This window comes from Cupressus sempervirens, chromosome 11 (assembly GCF_028749045.1).
Source record: "Cupressus sempervirens isolate cs-2001-9-10 chromosome 11, ASM2874904v1, whole genome shotgun sequence".
Lineage (NCBI taxonomy): Eukaryota > Viridiplantae > Streptophyta > Pinopsida > Cupressales > Cupressaceae > Cupressus > Cupressus sempervirens.
The window spans coordinates 535,051,171-535,067,200 of record NC_143128.1 but is presented as its reverse complement, the minus strand read 5'-3'; the positions used below and the strand labels follow the sequence as shown (position 1 = coordinate 535,067,200).

Below are 16,030 nucleotides of genomic sequence, written 5' to 3'. Positions count from 1 at the left end.
CGACATCCTAGATGCTTACCATAAGTCAGTGTAACGTGTATTTACATTAAGCCGACTCTACAAGAGTTTCGTGAAAAGAAATGGTATAAGTAAAGAGTTACTTTATGCAAAGTAATGTGAAGTGCGCGATATGTGATATATCTGAGAATAAAGTTTATGATATATATGTGAACTATCTATATGACATGCAAATTTATCTGAGAGATATGTAATGCGAATTCTAATGTCAAATCAGGACATGCAAAGTACGGCAATCAATGATAAAAAGGGTTTTGTATCTATCTCTTTTGTATAAAGGCACTATTATGTATAATTGCATGTAAGGGCGGTGGGCTCTTCTTGCATACATTTGTAATTGTAATACCAACTCCAAACAAGGTTGAGGCTTTAACAGGGCCTAATCCTCTAACAAGGATCGAGACACTATACGTAATTCATAGACTCCTAACAAAGTCAATATCCTTAACAGGATTCTTTTGTTTAGTGGATCATCTTGTGGGTACCATCCCCACCAGGGTTTTCTCTTGGTCAAGTTTTCCCTAGTTAACAAATAATGGTGTTATGTGTTCTCTATGTGTACGGTTTTATTTATTGTTCAGCATTGTTGGTTTACTTTCATATGCATGTTGAAAAGTAATTAACAATATCCAATTGTGGGCAAAAGTTTGTAGAATACTAATTTACCCCCCCCTCTCAATATTATCTATTTCTAAGAATCCCCAATCAGAAGACTTGGTGATTATGATCACATGTGTTTGTACCCAATCAAAAGAGTTGGTGATTATGATTCGATGTGTGTCCCCAGTCATAATCATTGTGAGCAGATGCATACATCCCTATTCACGACCTTGATTTTGAATAGATATATTTGCCCCTATCCAAACATGATGTAATACCTTGGGTAGATGTGTTAGTCCCTATCCTTAGTTCCATCGGGTAGACTTGTTTGTCCCTATCCTTGGATGAAAATATAGTGAGCATAGTGAGGCTACTTCCACTGCTACTCAAGAGTAGATGTGTAAGCCCCTACTCATACCTTAGGATGAGCTATAGAATGTTTTCATCAAGTATTGAATGGTCTACATGTCCCCATTTAGAGAATGATGCAAAGTGGGCGGGCGAGGGGTGCGAATATAGCATTAATAGAATAGTATAATAATCAAATAAAAGTGAGTTATAATCAAAACTCATGAAGTCATTCTTGGTTTCAAAATAATTGGTTGGGATTTTATCAAGTTGTGTTAAACCAACGCATATATTTAGAGATTTGTTCCCTATAAAAAATAAGCTTTAAAGAATCCCATAAATATGCTCTGAACAAATGTGAGAAGAACGAAATAGAGAAATATTTTTTTAAAGTGAAAATTCTTCTCCAAATCTCTCCCAGAAATCTTTGATAATACATTCTTGTGGTGATCGAATTGTTGTCCCAAGCTATGTGCACCTGATTTCTTGCTTGTTTGGCCTATTTTTGGAGGTTAATGGTGCCTTGGGCACTGTTGACCCATCAAATTGGGACTTTGCTTGATTAACCCTAAGATTCCTAATTAGGGTTTGGACTGTGCTCAAAAAATGAGAACTTAACCTAATCTCTTGATTTAGACCTTGTAATTGGATTAGTTATCAAAAACAAATAAACATATAATCAAGTTACAAATCATAATAGTCATATAGCATATGTGGGATTCCTTTGAGGCTTTTTCCAATGACTCATCTACGCTATGAAGTCCATGGAAGATCAGAAAAGGCGTCCAATTCAAATGCATGGAAGTGCCTCTATCATTCAGCCTTCTAAGGGACATGGTAGTGCATCCTTCGTATTGGCCCCATTTGGGCATGGAAATATATTTGTCATATTGGACTCCTAAGGAGCACAAAAGTATATTTGTCATTTGGCCTCCTACTCAACTTAAATGGACCACTCAGCTACTTGATCTCCTTATATGCCCACATCTGCCCTCTATAACAAAATGGTGGATTGGATGAAGCTTTTAAAGAATCATTATATCTACTATATTTTGCATATGCGGTATTATAACATACAAGATTGTATATATAACATTAGCAATGTAATATTCTTCAATAACGACTTCACCAAGATGAAATGCATTATATCTCACATGTTGTTTAGAGAGATATTTGGGCTGCTAATTTATATTTACTAATGAATAACAAAGCTCTTCTCAATGCCTATGATTGTATTTCTTCGATACCACATATTTAGGGAATCACAAATAATCTTTTTTCTATATTTTGATTGGCCATGTTGTTTAATTAACCACCTTTGATGTCAAATTATTTCCCTCTGTTGTTGTTTGATCCAATGCCTCTTCCTTCCCACGGCCTTCTCTATAAATATTTTGTTTCATTTAGGAGAGTAGATCCTTGTGTGGAGACATGCCTCTTCTCTTATCGTTAATTAACTCATTGTTTCTATTCCTTGATCACACCTCTTCAAACTTATTAACAAGTTCAATTGTTGTTAGTTATTACTGCTTATTATTAATCTGATCATTCTTATTAATACTTGATCACAAACTTGTATTTAATCATTCTTATTCGTAGCTATGGAAATTGTTGTCTTCATTTGCAGTAGGGATGTGATGGAGTAAATTGTTGTCTTCGTTTGAGGCGAGCATGTGATAGGGTCCCTACACTTATTTTTCAATCTTGATATCTGAATATAAACATTATAGTTAGCTTAATTCACGAAATACCTTGAAACCCCTATATAAGAGCATTCTCACAATTCATTTTCATATCCAACACATCCAAGATCAAGCATTTATCAAGAACTCAAAGCGACAGTTCATCCCAACATACCTTCGAGTCTTCTTTAGATCTAAGCATCATGGTGTAGCAAGTTACAACAATCTTCACACAAGCACGGCTTTATGGTTGATCTCCTTTATGTCATGCCATCTTATTACATCAATACATATGATCACATTCACGAGTGTTGCATCAACAAGTTTGAGGTATCAGATTTAGTTTTCTACTTCAAATCTTCCATGTCAATTGAAATTCAATTCAATGTTATTTCCAAAACTGGTGTTTAACCTGGGCAAACATCTATCAACCCAACATTTACTATTCTTTGCATGTGCAAGTGATAGGATTAGAAAGGCGTAGATTCAGAATTAGATAAAGAAGACAAAGACGTGCAAATTGAGATTTTGCAGATTTGAAAAAAGCAAGGTCAACGGCAACCCAAAGCAACATTGACCTGCACTTTTTTGATGAAACTATCAAAGAAGGTTCTTAGTAGCATTCTGATCTTGAAAACAACTTTCATCCACAACTGACATTGATGAAGTAAGACAAGGGTGGGTTCCTCCTAGTTCATGCCTAGATGTCAGACAAGGATTCCTTTATGTCTTCTCTTTCCAGATCTGTAATCCTAGTTTACATATTTGTTCTATGATTTTCTCAGCATATTGAAAACCCTCAATACATCACCTTTGGCCCTAGATCTAGCATCCAACTCACATCCTTTGCGCAGTTTATTTCAACTTAAACAAGGAGGGTTGAGTTCACCTTGTACACAATCCTTTGAGCCAAGTAGTTTCACTCTCCTTAATGTAATCAAGGGATATAGGTCTAGTTCCTAGTTTGCATACATGAACTAGTGAACCCATTTTCCAACATTGTATTTTGGTGACCCCAGTGCTACTTAAATTTCACAACATTCGAATTTTCATTTTCAAATCTGATTTTAATCCATTAAATAGATTTTGTGAGTGCCTTGTTTAATTAAAGTGCATTTTATGACTGGAGTTGTTACCTTCTTTTGATAGTTTGATTTATAGTTTTATCCAAGATCTTCAACATGTTCCCTTTCACACACGTGATGATAACTTAGCTCTTCCTTACATCCATAGCTATGACTTACCCTCTTCCAAAATTGGTCCCATCACATTGCCTTAAAATAGGATCTAAAATTGTACCCACACTTATCTATGTCATAAGAAAAACTCTCACATATAACCTTCATTTAGGTAGACCTCAAATTCAGTGACATATTTTCCATGATCATTCTAAATCACATCTAAGTTCCTATGTGTTGCTCCTCACTATGTCACATTGGTAGCTTATCTTTTGGGGGCTCATTGTCATTCATGGTGTACGATTCAAGGTGCAATCATACTTGGTGAGCAACATGATAGCCTTCTTATTCTTGTTTCCATGCTGGGGGAGCAAGAATAGTGTTTCAATCTTCGAATTTTCTTAAGGATTTGTCAAGTTGTATCTTTTATGGCATATTATCCTTTCTTGTGTAGAATTCTTTGCTCTACAAGAATTTTCTCTTTTTCAAAAGATTTACATCCTTAATTACAACTTCTTCCTTGCTTGAAAGCATGTATCTATTATAAATGATCTCTCACTTCGGGTACAAAGTGTGTTGTCCTTTATTAAGAATCCCTTTACCTAGCAAAAGGAAATGTGCATATTTTGGTCATTGTCCCCTATCTTAGTCAAATATGTTATCTTTGTTTAAAATCTCCACTTGGAGGTAAGATGTCTTTGAGCAAAGATCTCTTGCTTCTTGCATCCCTCAAAAGAATCCTTTTACACTTATTGCATGATATCTTTTTACAACAAACTCTTCCTTGCCTCAATAAAGTTATGCCCTCTTTTGCTTGGATTGCATGTGGTGATGAAGGTGTTTATCCTTGTTTTTCTTTTCCTCAAGACATCACCAAAGTCTTATGTTGACATCTTAAGGGTAGGGGTATTTATGCAGCCTTCTTGTTGCATATATTGCGAAATTTCCTCACGTAAAACATGCTTTGTTTGGTTATCCTTACTCAAGTGTTGCAACATTTCCTCGCAAATAGTGTGTTTTGTTTGGTTATCCTTATTCATATGTTGCAGGATCTCCTTACAAACATCTTACTTTGTTTGGTTATCCTTATTCAAATTTTAGGATGAGTTGACTAGCATAACACAACTTGCTAGACCATTTTGACTTTTCCTCTTCTATTTCATTGATCCCATAGTATAACACATCTTGCTAGCTCATGAGATCCATGTTTCTCATCTCTTTCCTCCATCAGCCCATAGCATAACACACCTTGCTAGTCGATTGGATCATGGTTTCTTATCACTTGATGTATGTTGTTTCTCCTTTAATGTGACTACTTGCACCCTTGCAATAACATGCAATCAAGACATTTTGATCATCAAGGTCTCTTCAATTAGTTGACTTGGAGCCTTTTAATTGTCTTTGTTTTGCTTTGCGTATCCTTGCAAATAATGGTAAGTTAAGATCCTAAGCTTCGACACTTATTCCCTCGACCTTAGTCAAATGTCTCATCTCTTTGTAATCTTGTGCCTAGTTTCTCAAGTGTTGATCTACCTCTTTCTTCTACTTTACTGTGTGTATGCTTGTTGATTTGTACTCCCACTAAAGTGGAGGCTAAATATAGCATCATGAATTGTAATCTTGTATAATTTACACCACATTTTGCCATTGCATTTGTATGTAGTTTTCTAGCTCTAATCCAGACCTATTTCTGGCTGAAATACTGAAAATCTGATGTCATATCTTCACATGGTGATCCAAATTGGTGTTTAGGGCTATGTGCACCTACTTTCCCACTTGATTGACCTGTTTTGGGAAGTCAATAGCACCTTAGGGGCCCTTGCCCCACCAATACGGGCCCAATTTCAAATATTTTGGTTTAAGGTACCCACTAGTTGTACCACGATCCCGATGTCTTGATATGACCATTGGCAGTCAGCTTAATTGACAGAATACCTTAAGAACCCTATATAAGAGCATTTGCTTAATTCATTTTCACATCCAAGACCAAGCATTTATCAAGCACTGAAGCCAACATTTCATCCCACCATATCCTTACACTTTCTTTAGATCTAAGCATTGTAGAGTAGCAAGTTACAGCAATCTTCATGCACACAGGTCTTTATGATTAATCTCCTTTATGTCACGTCAGATTATTGCACCAACACATGTGATCACATTCAAAGAGTATTGCATCAACAAATCTGAGGTGTAAGATTCAATTACTACTTCAAGTCTTCCATGTCAATTACATTTCAATTCAATTTCAAGCTTGATTCCAAAACTTACGACACAAGCAAACTTTTGTAAACCAACCTTTTCTCTTCTTTGCATATGCAAGTGGAAGGATTGCAAGATACAGATTTGAAATCAAATAAAGAAGACAAGGCCCTATAAATTGAAATTTCACCTATATGAAAAAGCACACTTAAGGGCTTCCCAAGCACCATTGACATACACTTTTTGGCAGAATATTCTAAGCAGCAGTCTGATCCCAGAAATACAACGTTCATCTGTATCCAACTTTTCTAGGTTGATAGCACCCAAGCACCATTGACCTCTTGATTTCACCCCCGAATTTTCACATGGGTTCTTTTTCATTGTAACATTCAGTTTCTCGAGTCTAAATTAACATCTATCATACTCAAAGAATACAGTTATTACTTTATTTCATAGGAAGATAGTTATATCATTCATGTTCATGTGAATAAGATTTACCGTTAAAATCAGTTAGACAAAATTTCTTAACTATAAACTTGAAATACCATCAAATGAAATTACTACAGAAATTGAAAAACCGCATACCTCGGAAAACTGAGATTGAAAATCAAAATAGGGATGCTTCACTGAAATCATTAGGGCATCGATTACCATTGGAGTCTTTTAGGGCTTCTGATACCGTTGTATCACTTAGGGCTTCCAAGACCACCGATTCAAATAGGGCTTTCGATACCATGGATTCAATTAGGGCTTTCGATACCACTGATTCAAATAGGGCTTCCAATACCATGGATTCAATTAGGGCTTCTGATACCACTGATTCAAATAGGGCTTCCAATACCATGGATTCAATTAGGGCTTTCGATACCGTTGTATCATTTAGGGTTCCAGCTATCACTCAATCAATTAGGGCTTCAGATTCCTTTCCTTCTGATTACTTAACTGTGACAGTATCTTAAGATTAGAAATATACTTATATTCGATATTCATATAAATGAAAAGCAATCCATGAGTCTATCTCTTATATCTAGGTGTAAAATAACAGTAGCAATGAAATAACTCAATTTAATCTTACCTCCTCATAAATAAAAGTGATAATACCTGTTTCCGTTAAACAATTGACTGCATAGCTTATCTCTGTGTGACTCACGACTGACATCTTGGGAAGAGGTGAAACATTGTCAGGGGCTTAACCACCCAACCTCGAACCAAATCTTATCCCCACACGATCTCTAACGAGAAAGGCCCTCCCCGGAATTGGCAGGGGTCATCTTGTCATCCACTAGGCATTCTAGTAATTAACACACCATACAGCTTGATAGCAGGAGAATACAGTAATAGGATTATGCATGAGCTATTAATTAATTCATATTAAAATGTTAAACATTGAAATGTCATCTGATAACTGTTTCATGTTATTACAGATTCTTCTCTTTCACCTCATCACCCATTTTCTTGGCTATACAGCCAGTAAGTCCTAGGTGTTAGGAATTTTCAGAACAACTGGTTCTGCCAATTATACTAGAAGATTATATACATCCAGCATTTCACACTCAGTGATTACTTAACTATGATTTTTAAAGATTTCAAAATTGATTGTGTAAATCTATCATCCATTAGCATAATGATTATGGATCCTTACTAAGTTTTTCTTGGCTTTCAATTGCCATTATCAAGACAAAATTAGAAGAGAAGCAAATCTATAGTATCAACAATACATCATCGTAAGCAATAAAGGTACATACATATTATGATTATTTGCAATGATTGGGTCAACATATACCTTGTTATGTAAAGAGCTCATCAATATTCAATATTACCCCCAACGTAACTTTGGCTTGAATTTCTTTTGTTGAAGTTTGTGATTCTATCAGACTGAACATGCTGCCAAGACTAGATTAGAATTAGCAATCCCAAATAATGAAGTCAGTTCGGACTGTTAAAAACTATGACTCTCATCTAACTGGTTTCCATTTAAGTACTTTCTGGTACCGCCATGCAATCCTCAAGCTTTCTCCCTCTATATGTTTTGGAAGTCTTTCTGATTCCAATTAAATTGATTTCAGGTCCGGTGCAATTTGTCTTTGTTCATATACACCATGATCACTATGATACTAGTTTCGCGAACATGATCACGACCTAGATTGGGTTTATCTAAAAAGGTTGTGCTAAAGCTTTGTTTATTAATAAAAGAAACTCAAACCATATTAAGCAATGTACAACATCTAATTCTAACTTACTGAAAGCCATGTGCAAATTCAAAGAGAACTCGATTAACTAAACTCCCAGTAACTTAGATCATCTTCTCAGTGGTTCTGAATTATTTAAATCCACTCTTCAATCCTAACATTTGTCTCCAGTGCATTTTCGAATGAAGCAATTCCCAAAAACAAACTTGTGTAGATTCTACTTGAAGCAGAATGTCTGATGCCAAGATTGCTAGAGGTATGTTGGTGGATCGCTTAATCTCTTACTGTCGCCGTAATGTCTATATTTGAGAGATGAATTGTGTAGAATGAAAAGAGGGTACCATAAATGGTCCACAAGTGATGTTGTGTGAAGCCTTCTATTGCAGCAAGCCAAGCGTCCAAGATCCATAGCATTTAGAAGGGCAAAATCCTCTGCTGAAGTAGAACGTCGAAAGCTCTTCCAGGTGAGAAAAACAAAGAACATCAGTGTTTTGCAACCCCCATTCGGCTATCCCCCCTTTCCCTCTCACTCACGACTTCCAAAATATGAGAAGGCATGACTTCTAGGCTTCCGTCGGTTCAAGATCATAAACCATTCGAATTCCCAAGTGATAATCAGTTAAAAGAAAAGAATAGTTGAAAGAAAAAGTTGGAAAGATTAAAACTCACAAATTGCCAAATGTTAAATCGATTAATTATGCCAAGTGTTATCATTTAAAGGCAAAGAATATTAAATTGAAAAGAATAGAGTTGGAAGGTTGTAATTCAAAAATTATAATAATTCAAATGTTATTATAATTCGAATATTATTAAAATCTTATATGTACTTATAAGCATCACTTTATTAATTTATTAAAATATAATGATGCCAAATCATTTTTATATTTAAATACAAGAATTTAAATATTTACTATAATAATATGATAAAAGATAAATTAAAATCCTTTGAGATATGTTTTATATTTTAACCCAATTATTTTATTTAAATTATTTGTTTCAATAACTCATGCGGGTCCCACAAATGTATCCTGTTCCAAGTCACTAGGTCCTCTACCCATCTGTCCAATTATGTGATGCTCTTGCCTAATTCTTTTCTAACAATGCTTCCACCCCCTTCGACATGTTTCCTACAAGGAAATTCCCCGCTGTTAAATTATATTATCATGATAAATTATTTTATCATAATCAATCATAACGGTTAACCATCTTCTCAATTCCATGAATTCGTGATTACGATCAACTAGCATGTTACCTTCACTTGAAATCATAACGACTATCTTACCATTTCGCCAGATTATAACGAATTAAACTGTCAACTGACTTCATGTGAACCTTAAAGGCTATATTTCAAATTAGGTCAAAAATTGGGATGTAACATTCATCTTCTCTTACCAAATTTGTAACCCTAGTCTACATATTTGTTCTATGATTTTCTTTGCGGGTTAAAACCCTCAATCTCTCACCTTTGACCCTAGATCTAGCATCCAGCTCACACCTTTTGCATAGTCCATTTCAACTCAAACAAGGTGTTGAATTTACATTGTGCTTAATCCTTTGAGCCGAGTGGATCCACTCTCCTTAATGTAATCAAGGGAAATAGATCTAATTCCTAGTTTGCATTCATAAAATAGTGAAACCATTTTCCAACATTATACTAACATTGGCAACTCAGGGTTGTTATATTCTTTAGTCAGCTATATGCTTTTATTTCTGCTATTTTTGTATATACGCTAAATATCACTTAGCTGTAAAAGAACCAAAGTTAGATCTGATTCATGGTGTATCACTGATAAAAGGTATGTCCATATACGGGGTCTGCAATTTCAAGGGCCAAACAAGTGATTCAAAACCATAAAACAAGAGGCAAAGAACAAAACATCAGAATGTTGGAGAAGTGAGAGGATGCTAAAGCCATGGAGGTACAACCATGCAGTTAATATTTTGTATCAATTAGATCTCAATATTATAAAATGAGGCAGATATATTATCTACCCAAGTTGGACAGCTTTAGATGTCACAAAGAGTGTTTGAATTGTTTGAGAGACCACATTTGCTACAAAGGATACGGAGCTAGAGTGTATATAAGAAAAGCAGATAACCGTGGTGCTAGACTGCTAGACATAGAACTTTGGCTTTAAAATTATTCATTTAGAAATCCCATGAAAATGAAATACTGAAAAAAAATGAATATTTTTCTTAAAGAATGGAGTAAAGATATCAATAATCAAAATTTTATGCTTTTTGAAACAAAGTTTTAATTTAAAATACAACTTAGCAGCCAGACTGACAGGCATGAGAGGTGCAATTGCTCCTGTTCTCCAGTGATTTATTTTACAGGGCTCTGTTGTCATATCCCTACTACATGCTGTCCCCGTTACGTATCCTGCTGAATGCATGATGTCCAGCACTAAGACTGGTACTAAAATTCTTCCTAAATGATGATGATTTTCCTGAGGCACTCAAAATGAAACCTTTGCTATATGGACAGTCAGAAACTTCCCCTGTGATCAAAAAGGGGAGAATAAAAATGTCAATAGGATATTATGCATAGGCTCGTTTGTCTTGAGTTACTATTCAGCAGCTATGTGGGTGAAGGTGAAGGTGAATGTTAGTGGAATCTAATGGCTACAATCACTTTCGTATTCAAGGTTGGCCCCACAACAATATGCCAGACGGGGTTCATTGCAGGTGTTTTACTTCCACTCTTTGTAGGAGAACAGTTATTGAGAAATGTACTCCTGCTGATAAACAGAAATTATGACGTACGAAAAAAAACTCTAGATGCAATAAAAGGAAATGAATGAAAAAAGAAATTGAAGGAGAAACTTCTACACATAAAGAATTTTCAGCTCTATATCCATGATCTACATTATGGCCTAATACGTTGTATAACATACATAAGTGGACATCCCAAGAAATTGGGTAATTTGCCCTAAATTGATTGCCCGCCGATCTAGTACTAGCCCAAATCCACTTCTCCTGTGCCAGAGTCTTAAGGGATATGTTTGCAGTATGTTAAAACCAGAAAAGTATCACAGAAATCAAATAAACAACGCTTAATATCGCAGTAATTAAAGCATAGAGTTGTCGATACCCACGTGAAGGGAAAAGCGCATCTCGTTGAAATGGTGCTTAAGATTAGAATGAGTGATTCGAAAGCGGACTGTTTCATCCCCTGCATTTTGCAAAACAGATGCCATCCCTTCTCCTTCAACGATGCCGGTAACCTAATCACACTCGTTAGCCAATATTCCAGCCAAGCTAACCAGGTATTTCCCCTAAAAAACACGTCCTCCTTGTGGAATACTTTTTAAACATTGATACTAAGTGAATGTCAAGAGAATTATAAAAAGGTATGGAATACCTGTATTTTATTCCAAAGTGAGGATCCTACAAACAGTTAAATCTGTTCAATGTGCCAATGAAGCGACGTCTTGCTCCCAACAGCTAAAGAGCAGAGCTGCTATGAGGAGAGGCGCTGAATACTTTTTAAAACATGAAAGAGAGAATCCCAGTTCGAATTTACGCGCAGTTCATGGTTATATATGTATTTCCGGAAGTATGGTTTTTCAAATTATGAAAATACAGATGATATGTATTTCCGAAAGTATGGTTTTTCAAATTATGGAAATACAGATGATCTGAACACGAGGATTATTTTTTTGAAGTTGTATAAGGAACTTCTATAGTGTACATTTATATTTAGTAAATGAATATATTAATTGAATTGGAGTTTATTATTATTGTTATGAATGTAAATAGTTGGAGAAAGCAAATTAAATTGAAAATCATTTTTAGTGAGACTTTGACCATAGAGAAAGATAGGTGGTTTGTTAATAACACAATATTTTAAAATCAACATTTTAATGCTTCTTGTATTAATATTTGTAAAATTGATTTTCGCAAATGTGTATGTAATTTTCTACATATTAATAATCTTATGATTCATAATTTCGATTTTCTTGAATCTTGTAGTTTATAATTTATTTTGCCTTAACCTCTAATATATGAATGCTTATAAGGGTTATTTGTGTATCCAAATATCTATAGGAATTGTAAGATACAAGCGTTAACTTCTCCTTATTTAAAGTTGGGATGGGTCAACTTTGTACTTTTCAAAGAAGATTTGATAGCAAAAAAGCATATGGTGGACCAAGGATGATGTACTCTAGATATCCTAATGACCCAAACTAAATTGTGTGTGTCCCTTTTGTAAATTGAAGTATGCATTGATAAGTAGGAGGTATTTTCCACAAGATGTCAATTTGTGATATTGCTATCAAGATTCAATGTTTCTAGTCAAACTTATTGACCCACTTTTTATGGATAGTGCTTCACAAGAACACATCTCTCATTATAATGGATGGGATACTTAGCACTCATTGCATCTAGTTGATGCTCATAGGGATGAAGCATTGGGTATTTATGGGAGGTTACCCATCACAATACTACTCCAACTCAAACATGCTTAATGGTGGAGTTTCCTTCGCGATTAAGTTCAATTAGCTTACTACCCCATTTTCAAAATCTTCAACAAGTGTTATGTCTTATGAACCACTCATTATAGAGCCCCTTTAACTCATTAATTAATTAGTAGGGGGAATTCCCACAATAAAATTTGAATTGTGATGTTGTTATCAAGATTCAACTATATAGTTCTTTTAGTCGAAACACTAAGGACTCATTGCATCTAGGTGATGCCCGTTGAGGTGAAGTATTGGACATTCCCAAAAGGTCATATATCCTAGTACTACTCCAACTCAAACACGTTTAAACATGGAGTTTCCTCCAAGATTAAGCTCGCTTAGCTTGCTATCCCATTTTATAAAATCTTCAACAAGAGTTGTGCCCTATAAACCATTCATTATAGAGCCCCTTAGCTCATTTATTGATTAGTAGGGGAGTTTTCCATAGAGAGTTAAATTGTAATATTGTTGAACAGACCAAATAACTAAGATGGGGGGTGAATCATTTATGTAATATACCATTTTTGGGTCAGTCATGATTGGCACTTCTTGAATCAATTGTGATGCTTAAATAGTCATTTCAATTATCTATTATATTTTTATATTATTATTTGGGTTTACAATTAGGGATATAGAAGTTCTTCAAGATGTGTAGACACCTTTTATGGACTCCCTCAAAGTTTACAAGTCCAAGTCCATTTCATGAAGATCTACAAAACGTTGGCTCCTACCCTCTATTGGGATAAGATCCATTAGATTGGATTTATACAAGCTTCTCCTTGGTAATACTTCACTATTCCCTTATCATCAATCGTAATATATATCAGTGTTCATCATAATCCTTTCAATTATTTAGGTTAGTAATTTTGAGATTTATAGACAAGGGATATAAATGTTGTCCAAGTTGTTGAGACACCGACTATAAACTCTCTCAAAGTTTACAAGTTCAAGTCCATTTCTCAATGATTTATGGAACACCAACCCATGTCTTCTATTGGGTACACCTTAGCTTAGAATTATACAAGCTCCTCCTTGGTAACACCATATGCTTCATACCAAAGATCAAATTATAATATTGAAGATATTCCTACTTAATAATTATCGATAATAATAATCTTAAAAAATTTAAATCTCAACATTATCAGATTTCCACAATCCATTTGAAATGTATGAAATTTATCTCTAGATTCTATTCTGTAAGTTTTTTTAGCATCAAAATTTTAGATCGTGCTTTGTGTCCATAATAATTTTTATTCTTGCATTCTCCCATCCTAGTGATGGATCACAGAGTATGATCTAAAATGTTGATGCTAAAAAAACTTACACAATCGAATCCAAAAAAAATCATTAAAGTCATATATATTCTTAATAATATGGAAAGCAACTATAATCCCAATATCAATTCATTTATAAACATATATTAGGATTAATTCTATTTTTAATAATTATTAATAATAATATTGGAGATTGTGCTTTAATAATTATTCATATCCACATTAAATATTGATCTTATAAAAAATTAATTATATTTTTTTATATCCACCTAACTATAATTATATGTGTAAATTCCCTTGCATATCTAGCAACCTAACATCACTGTATAAATGTGTATATAAGTCTAGTTATCCCTACCCCTAACTTTAGTGGTATCCATGTGGAGTATCTTGTAAGGAAATTAAAGTTGTTTTGAATTTCTAGTACACCCTTGATGGGAATGTACATGGGTGTTAGGAACCTGTCCCTTCTTAAGGGCCAAGTTGATCCAGGTCAACCTTATTTGAGTCAACCTTGTCCCCAAAGATTGTGGGGCTACTACATCTAATGGTACAACTACTTTTTCCTCTATATATCATCATGATCATAAGTACACTCAATTATCTAAACCTTTGTCTAAGGTGATGGCCAAATTGATTCATGCTAGAATTCTTAAACTTCATCTTATCCATCCTATTGATACTAGTAAACCAATGCCTAAGTCTTCTAATTCAAATGCTTTATGTCAATACCATTGTCAACCTAGTCATGATACTCAAAGGTATTTTGCTTTGAAGAATTTTATTTAGGACCTTATTGACTCTAATGTTATTGATGAGACCATAATATGGTCTATTTTATCATTCCATTTTCAGCTGAATTTGCAAACTTTCTAAAAACTTTGATGTTTATGAACATGATGTTTATGATAATTTCAAACAAGTGTGTGCATAATTACTTTCTAGGACTAAAATGAATATGCTACGAAATGATATGTCATTTGATTACAAAATAGTGAGAATGATGTTTTTCTTCCTTAGCTAGGTTGGGTAGTTCTCTTGCAGCAATGTGACATAGGGTAAACTAATTTAGATGACATATTTTGAATTAGTCTTGATGTATGTTATTACTTTGGAGGCACTAATATTTTGCAGATTCAAAGGTAAATTCAAATCAGCTAAGCGAAGTCAACAACCCAAGCAAATGGTCATAAGTTTCATTAATAACCATTCACATCACCAATAGTTTTGTCCATAATAGCCAGTGCCCATTTTCAAGAAAGCAGGAGCCAAAGCGGGAAATCCAAGGGTCGTGAGCTCCTAAATTCATGTTTCATTTGGTGCCAAAGTTAATACATCTCTTATAATATGCAATGCCATCCATTGTTTCAATAGATGATGAAGTCTAAAATCTAGGAATTATGTTCCTAGTTTGTGTTTAAATAACTAGAAGTCTGTGTTCTAGAAAAAGGAAGTTAATTAGTAGTTTTTAGTAGAAGGAAGATTTTTTCTAAGTTTTGAGTATTGAATGTAATCTTGTTGCTTATCAGTATGTATGTTTACTGTTGTTATGAATAAAAAGATCATTTCAGGTTTCCATCTCTGAGTAGTTTTACTTCACTTCTCTCTGGGGGCCCACATAGGAAGTGAACTAATTAATTAGCATAGGATTTACCTTCAATTCACAGAACTAGCATAGACTTTGTTGTTCTTGTAGCCATTGATAACAAAATTAGTGGACTATTCCTACAACATAGGCAATTGAAGTAGTTCTCAGCTATATTGTCATGCTTTGTTAAAATAGATTTGATTCTTAGCTTTAGTGTAGATTTCCTATAGCATAATCATTTGAATTTCTATAGAATAATTCTTAAGTTGAGAGAAGTTTGAAGCACATACTTTGTAGACACCATTTCAAGTTTATATCCCTAGTTGATAAATTAAATGAGTCCAAATGAGTTGGGTTAGAAACATTCGAGATGTCCAATCCTGGATTAAGCAGTTCATTGTTGTAGTATTTTCATCCCTTTCTCTGGCCAAGCATTTTTGGTGTCGTTGTCGGGGATGGTGTTAATTCAAACCAATATTATTCCTTGA

General features: G+C 34.4%; 1 protein-coding gene across 5 annotated transcripts in view; it reads right to left on the bottom strand.

Annotated features, from left to right (window-relative positions):
• The window catches only part of EMB2804 (tubulin folding cofactor B), a 316,373-nt gene extending 304,472 nt beyond the window's left edge, over positions 1–11,901 (bottom strand). The window contains exons 1-2 of one of the 5 annotated variants that reach the window (XM_089809401.1): positions 11,579–11,901; positions 11,313–11,441 (exon numbers count right to left, since the gene is read on the bottom strand). In XM_089809401.1, coding sequence (XP_089665527.1) covers positions 11,313–11,414 — 102 coding nt within the window. In that variant the 5' untranslated portion in view covers positions 11,415–11,441; positions 11,579–11,901. Of the gene's footprint in view, positions 1–11,312; positions 11,493–11,578 lie in introns of all 5 variants that reach the window. The other 4 variants (XM_089809404.1, XM_089809403.1, XM_089809405.1 and 1 more) reach the window with 4 other exon arrangements.
• Positions 11,902–16,030: the final 4,129 nt, after the last annotated feature.